At 34.4% G+C, this 8,598-nt stretch overlaps 1 protein-coding gene across 1 annotated transcript in view; it reads right to left on the minus strand.

The window, feature by feature from the left end:
* Positions 1-7,873, minus strand: part of LOC135219875 (protein Skeletor, isoforms B/C-like) — a 36,976-nt gene extending 29,103 nt beyond the window's left edge. The window contains exon 1 of the mRNA XM_064257016.1: positions 7,805-7,873. Coding sequence (XP_064113086.1) covers positions 7,805-7,838 — 34 coding nt within the window. The 5' untranslated portion in view covers positions 7,839-7,873. The remainder of the gene's footprint in view (positions 1-7,804) is intronic.
* Between the last annotated feature and the right edge of the window lie 725 nt (positions 7,874-8,598).

Raw genomic sequence — 8,598 nt, forward strand, 5'->3', positions numbered from 1 at the left:
CACCTTGCTTACCCAGGTAATGCCTCGGGTGCAGATGTACCTAGGTTCCAGCTTCTTTTATGACTTGATTGGGCCAGGTGGTGGCTCCCTACCCTTTAATTTGAGTTAGAAATTTGTTTCTATTCCACAAGTGATTTCGTTTTGATTTTCATTATATTATTAATATTGATTATTATTATGTATTAATTATTATTCTTATTATTATTATTATTTATTATTATATTATTATTATATTATTATTATATATATATTATTATTATTATTACAAATGAGGGAAATGGGGCATTCGTTGTAACGTAGTTTGTTCATTCCTCAACAAATGTTCTCAAAAACAAAGAAACCAAATATCCTCACACCTCTGCCTTTTCTTTCCTACTGTACGGGACTCTGGAACCATGACCCTTTCGGGGCTTGTTAAGCTTCTTCATTGGGATTCCGGAGGTAGAGTACCTCTCTCCGAAGTCGGAAAAAAGGTATTTATGGGTCACTGGGAAATCCCCAATCCTGTTTAGACGGAGTTTTACGAATGGCATCTTGAAAGTCTTGGTAACGGGGATCAAAAAGGCAGTTGTCATGTAATTTGTTTTATTCGTGGTTGTGCTTTACCCTGAATGCATGATTAGAACGAACTTTGCTTCATCTTATCCAAAAGATAAAACTGTGATTGGCTGTTATCGTCAGGGATAATGTCGACAAATGCGTAAAAATAACGGTTATAATGAAACTGATTTTAATCGTAAGTTTTTCAATACTGCCATTACCGATCGTTGTTCCAGTCACAATATAGATATTATAATTTAGTAATATTTCATATATTTCATTTTTCATTTTATTTTATTTTATTTTATTTTATTTTATTTTATTTTATTTTATTTTATTTTATTTATTTTTATTTATTTATTTATTTATTTATTTATTTATTTATTTATTTATTTATTTATTTATTTATTTATTTATTTATTTATTTATTTATTTATTTATTTATTTATTTATTTATTTATTTATTTTTACTCTGAATGTAAGATTTTGTTGAAAATTTTCTTCATCGTCCAGTCTTTTCCTCAAATAACGATTTGTCACCTGTTAAATTCAACATCGACTGAAGTTTTATATGAATAACATCTTATAACAATGTCAAAATTAGAATTAACTACGTTTCATTCAGTTTCATTGTAAAAGGTAATGATACGACCAGGCCTTGAAAATTCCGAATAAGAAAAAGGAAGTATGGTTACTGGAAACCGTCCTTTTAGACAGGAAACAGAAGACGTATTACCCAATATCAGCCTTTCACTGTAGAGAAAACATGACGAAAGACTGTCCATTCACCTTTGCGTTCAAAAGGGACAATGATCTCTGGCGGTTTTCTACGACCGGTGGGATGGAAAATTGAACGTCCGTCAACCTCTTAGTTACGAAAGCTTTCGATCAACTATTTGAGATGATTAGCTATTCATAAACATTAACATTAACTCTTCTTTAATTATCATGAACATTTATAGGTTACTTGTCGTGAGATATGCTCACAACCAATTGTAAATAATAAAAAACCATCTAAGAAACTCAACGTACCTTTCAGGTTCAAACTGTTTTTTTTATTGAATAACACTTATTCTATATTGAAAAAAATAGCCAAACGCGTAGTTTGCCTTTACAAAAGTACACAAAACTTTACGATCAATCACAAACAAATCTTTCATACCAGAAGTACTTTCGACATAGAGGTGATCGCAAAAGGTATTTATCAACCTGTCGTAGCGTATACAGAATTCCCCCCCCCCCCCCCCCACCCAACCCTCCAACCTCCCCCTCCCCACCTCCCATCATCTCACTAGAAAATTGTCTGACAACTTCACGAGCAATGGTTGTGACCATAACTTAGCTTTGATTGGTCAGAGGCACGAAACCATTCTCTGGATATTGGCCTCGGGGCTTCACAACGGCCTTGCAGTTATTTCTAGCGTTAGGAATTGCTAGACTGAATCGAGGTAGACAATAGATTAAGTTTTATGCATTTTAATGTGTTCTTTATTGCGTTCTGTTGCGTTGAAAATGATCGATTAGGTCACTGCTTTAGTGAAGTTCTGGGCTTTAATTTTTAATGGAAGAAAAGTTATTTTCAATTCCTAAGTTTCTTACGAAGGACTGACTGATCTTGGCCGGTAAAAAATGCAAAAAAAAAATCCAAAAACAAATGGCTGTCAAAATTTCTTAGAACGGTAAGCCGTTTCTTTACCATACGCTAAAATGAATCGGAAAGACACCTCAACGTTCTCAAGGCTGTATTGTTTCTCCCACTACAAGCAGGAGTTATTGTGGTGTCAAAACATTCTCAAGATAGTCTTGTTTCTCCCATTACAGGCAGAGGGAGAGAGAGTCGTTGTGGCGCCAAATTACGGTATTAAATCAAGAAAATCAATCTCGAACGAAGGGAAGGGCTGGGAAGCGAGCCGGGAAGGAGGAGCAGAAGTCACGGGCCTGGCACTAGACCGAGTCGTTTGTGGTTGACCGCCATCGCCAGGAGGCGCCATTATAAGGTCCGCCAAAACAAATTCAAAATTCTTTTCTTCCCACCATCGGGAGGAAAGTGATGGATTTGCAATAGATGACGGGCAGATCCGTCGGTGGCAAGTGAGAGACTGTTTTCTTACACATATTCGAGAGACAACACTGAAGTGGCGATTAATCTTCGGGTATGGATGCATATTCAACAGTGCTTTTATTAATGACAATAAATAAACATTCTGATGAGACACTTCGAGAGACATGAACTGGCAAGGCAAGCTTACACAGACTACAAGGTGAGTAATAATAATAATAATAATAATAATAATAATAATAATAATAATAATAATAATAATAATAATAATAATAATAATAATAATGGAAGAAACAAATCCATTTATATAAACGTGTGCATAGATTCATATACATATAGATATATGTATATGCGTGCATATATTCAAAGATAATATATATACATATACATAACTGTGGGTTTGTTTCTCCATTTTAAGACGCATGCTACTATGAGTATTTTTTTAATAATAATAATGATAACATTAATAATAATATATCTATATATTTTTTGTGCACGACTATATCTAGAAAAGGAACAAAAGAGCTAAGAGAACAAAACCGATCAAATTATCTGAAAGTTGAATTTTAATCTGACTACGCATTTTTTTTTTACCTATTCTTTAAGAATGACGAGGGATTAGGGCAATTTCATTGACCAAATGCCACACATACATAAATATGAAACAACCAACGGTTGTGCCCTTAGGACAAAAAACGGTCATTGCTTGCGTATTTCTGTTATGGTAATCTTGGTGGAAATTAAACTTAAAAAAAAACTATACTAGAAAAAATGAAATATTGTTTGGACACCATTCAGATTTTGACATGGATCTCTGCACTCGGCTATACTGGTGAAAAGACCAAAAATTAAAACGTAATTTTCCCTCTTCAGAGATAATACAATTAATTTTTTCTGCAATGAAAAGATGCTGCTCCTACAGATTAAACCATTATGTAAGGATATCGCGCCCGTTTCCTTGCTTAATTTGCATATAAACACAACTGTTAACTTTTCGTAACCCGCACTGGAAGGACACACCCAGCGGTTTATTATTGTCATTCAGTGATGACATTTTTTGGTCACAGTCTGCGGCGCCAGGTGAGCCGTGCATCACCTTAACCTACTTGTTTTGGCGTCTGTGGGCATCTGTTTTACTATGACATAGAAGAAGTCTGCGCATTTGTTTCTTTACTGCTGTAGTTAGCCCCTCTGGGTGTTTAACGATACCTCGAAGTTTATCAAATCATAATTTTGTCGGCCGTGACGATTGTTTCATACAATGGTCACAAATCCCGGTTTTGCAAATCAGTGAAAAATCGATGTTACATTGTATTTTCCTGAGCTCAGCGATGGATCCCTTTTCTCAAACGTTAAATAAAATCGATTATACATCTCTCAGCCTGTGCGTTTATTCTACTTTTCAACTAAGAAAGACAAACTTTCCGGTAACAAGTACAGTTTACAGGGGCCGTAATGATTGAGTAATACATATATACTAAACAGGACTTCTGTTAGCATTTTATCAAATGGATTTCAAATATGTGCCAGCCTCGTTTGTTATACTCTGAAATTCTAGATCACGATCTCTTCGTTTTAAGAGCATTTAATTTTTTTTCTTTTTCTTTTTTTTATAAGGGACGAGATAGCTTCGCCCAATCTAATATTATTCCGTTTTTTTTCTTAGGAAACGAGATAGATTCGTTCTATCTCATATACGTCTGTTTCTTTGAAGAAGAAGAAGAGAAACGTTTCTAAACCCATGAATCAGTTCTGCTACTGCCGTCCAAGTTGGCAGAGCGAACGCCTGTCCTTTCAGGAACGCAGTACTTTCACGTGTGCTTCGTATTTCTTATTTTTCCCAGTTCTAGAACGTAAAATAATATGAGAACTTGGAGACCTGTTTCTTTGCCGCTGTTGTCAGCTGCTATGTACTCTTATTATTACGAATCATCCAAAAGCCATCGTTGATATAATGCCAAGAGATTAAATGTCAGGTCTACGGGAAGCTGTGTTAAAGAGATTTAATTTGCAGAAATTGACATCATAACCTTGAATATTTCGTTAATCGCCAATAGTTTTTTTCTCCTTTTTCTTCTTTCATACTCAGATATTTTTTTCATAAATAACATTTTCAATATTCCATGATGTCCTTTATTGAACCAAACCACCCCTGTCTTCAGGTAATCTTGGTATATCCGTGACAAACAAGCAAATATGCAAAAAAAAAGTGGGGGGAGAACAAGAAAGATATTAAAAAAACAACAACAAGCAAACATTGACTCCTTCCCAGCTTAACAGAGGAAATGAAAAAAAAATCTGCAAATGTTTGAAATCATGGGAACCGTTTTTGACAGTTTAATGTTACGGTCCACCACAATTGGTCAAGGCTTTCGTGGTAGGAGATAATCGTTTACTTTCGGAGCTTCTAAAGTATCTTATATAAAGGAACTAAATATAAATAACTATATATATTATATATATATATATATATATATATATATATATATATGTGTGTGTGTACATTATATGCAATGTAAAAACACCGTATCGTGCTTCTAAGAAATCAGTAGAAGGATCCACAGTAATATTCTTGTTTATCCAGACGAAATATATTTGTGGAAATATTTACAAAGATTATAGCTTTCGTCCATACTTCTGTGTACTTGATCAGTCCACAGAAGGAAGGACGAAAGCTATAATCTTTGTAAATATTTCCACAAATATATTTCGTCTGGATAAACAAGAATATTACTGTGGTTCCTTCTACTGATATACATACATATATATTATATATATATATATCATATTATATATATATATATATATTTATATATATATATATAGATATATATATATATATATATATATATATTATTTGTATATATATATATATATATATATATATATATATATATATATATATATACTATATATAAATATATAGATATATATATATATATATATATAATATATATATATATATATATATGATATTTTGTATATAAATGACAATCAGATACACGAGTAAGGAATAGCTCCATACTATTCTCAAAGTCACCACCTCTAACTAGATCACATGTTAATGAATATAATGAAACTTGAAGGATTGGCCTTCAGATAATTATAATCTTAAATATAGATTGATAAACTGAGGATTGTCTCAGATAGATTGTATATAAAAAAACAATCAGCCAGTTCACAGAACATAGCTTGGTAAAAAAATAAATGAATAATGATAAAAAAAAATACTGAACGAGATGGGAAAAAAATCGGGAATTCCGCAGGAATTAGAAAAAAAAGTAAAAGGTACAAGATGTTTCACTTTCTAGTACATGGGGGACGCTGGAAGGGAGAGAACTAGAAAACATTGGCTATGGAACACAAGTATTGGTCATCTTCCAAATTCTACAGGTTTTTGTTAAAGGTGAATGTGCTTCTCGGCTCTTTGGTGACAGAAGGAAGTTGACGAAATCATGCAAAGAGAGAGAGAGAGAGAGAGAGAAGGAGAGAGAGAGAGAGAGAGAGAGAGAGAGAGAGAGAGAGAGAGAGAGAGAGAGAGAGAGAGAGAGAGAGAGATGAAAACTTTGGTTGTAACTTCAGAATTATCCTTGCTTACTTGATTTACAAATATGAATCCGGATGTTAAATGCAGTGCTTTTTAACTGTCAAGAAATTCTTTTCCTCTAAAATCAACTTCTCAAATCATCTTCTCCTTGGGATATTAGGCGGCACTCTTTTCGAAAAGGGTGAAATATATCTGCATGGCGATAATGTCTCTCTCTCTCTCTCAACATATATATATATATATATATATATATATATATATATATATATATATATATATATATGTAAAGGTATATATATACCTATGTATACATATATATGCATATATATTTATAGATTAATTATAATATATATATATATATATATATATACATATATGCATAAATGTACATATATATGTATATACGTATGTATATATACATTTTTATGTATATATATATGTGTGTGTATGTATGTGAGTGTATACCATAAAATTTTGTTTCATTCTACACCTAAATAAGTAGCAAAATATAGATGGCAGACGACATCGTATCAAAACGGAAATTAAATTAAAGTCACTGATTACCTTTTACATGAAAAATAAACACAACAGAAAAAAAATCCTCGAAAGAAGATGGAGAGAGTAAAAGAACAAAGAAAATAAGAAAAAACAACGTTGGCAGGTAACGGCACCAACTCCACGTGAATTAGACTTCACCTTACGCCCTAACAATAATCGCTAAATGTGCTTAGTCCGTTCAGACATGTTACGCATCTTGAGGATTTAAACTGGGTATATATATATATATATATATATATATATATATATATATATATATATATATATATATATATATATATATAGTATATGTGTGTGTACATATTTTTGTATGTGCCTGTATATGTATGTGTGTATGCTGCTGAAGGATACTGCGTTTCCAGACTTCTTCTATTAAGGCATTCAGTAGATTTTGAAAATCATCTCTAGATATGCGCAATACTGATAAAGATAAATCACTTAAAACAATAATCAATATGAAAGACATATGAAATTAGAAAGTAATCGTGGAGAAGTCTATTTTCAGTCTTTTATGGATTATACAAATAAAAATTTTAAAAATAAAAACAGGGGAAAAAAGTGGGGAGCATCAGATTTTATCAGCATTACTCTGCCAGAACTTCTTCAAAACTCTTCTTATCTCGAACGGAGTATATTTAGAATTCTGACCAAACTGCCAAACCTCGCGTTTGTAAGCCTCATACCCAAAGGAGATCACTTGACCAGACTCCCTTTCTCTCCCAGTTGACAGACCAGGTGGGTCAAGCAAGTTCATAGGAGTGGGAGTCTCACAATTTCTCTCTGATTCATTGATGACGCCAAAGTTCCGTTCGATTTGACGTGACTTATGCTGAGAAGCTGCTCATAGACAGCAGGTACAATTTGGTCATTATCTGGCAAGAAAACACTCTGTAAGATTCGCCAGTAGCTGACACGAACGACGGACGAAAAGAAAGTAAACAACACGAAGAAACTGATTGTTAAACAACGAAAACGAGCTGCGGAAAACAAGAGCAAATTGAACCCAAATCTTTATCTACCGGAGGAGCAAAATGATCGACGGGGGTAATAATAAAGTGGAGGAAAAAGTTCCTGCAAGTGAAAGTGAGAGCAGCACTTACCCAAGACGCAGAGGATCTTCCAACTCGACGCCATACTTTCGAAAGCTGATGTCCCTCCTAGACTGAAACGCGGCGCGAGTCCAACTGCCTTTTATATGCTGCCGTTGACGACTCTTCTTTTTCTTCTTCTTTTTCTCGCCCTCCTCCTCCCACTCCTTCCCCTCCCCTCCCTGCCTCTCACTCCCTGCCTCCTCTTTCCCCTCGACACGAACATCTTACTCCAGCAACTCGGTAACTAGTTATATTTTGACGCTGTTCGTTTCAAGGAGAGAATTACGGTGTTTGTAATTAGGGTCTTCTAATCTTTCCCGTTACAGGGGGATATCTCTCTCTCTCTCTCTCTCTCTCTGTATACGTACACACACACATGTATATGTGTGTGTGCGCGCGCGCGCATCGGTAAAACGGTGAATACTATGTTGGTTTTCTGCAATTAGGGTTCCTCCATAGACTCAGCCTATATGACTGTTTGGGATACCATCAGTTTGTATTCCCGTCAAGAAAAACGACCTAATGTTGAAAAAACAAGCCATTTACAGGCATCATCCTTAATTGCATGGGATGAGCCGTTTATACAGAAAACTTCCACAGAATCAATTGCTTCATGCAGTCTTCATAAAGGTTCACCAATTGCTTGTTTACATTTCCACACACAATATCCCACCCGCCCCCCCCACCCCGCCCTCACCTCTGCCTTTTACCCACTCTCGCCCTTCAAGGATTTTGATGTTCGTGATTCCAAGGGTTCCCTCGAAGCAGCACTTCTAACCAACTTTCTTAAATCAAATCTCTCG

Source organism: Macrobrachium nipponense, chromosome 20 (assembly GCF_015104395.2).
Source record: "Macrobrachium nipponense isolate FS-2020 chromosome 20, ASM1510439v2, whole genome shotgun sequence".
Classification (NCBI taxonomy): domain Eukaryota; kingdom Metazoa; phylum Arthropoda; class Malacostraca; order Decapoda; family Palaemonidae; genus Macrobrachium; species Macrobrachium nipponense.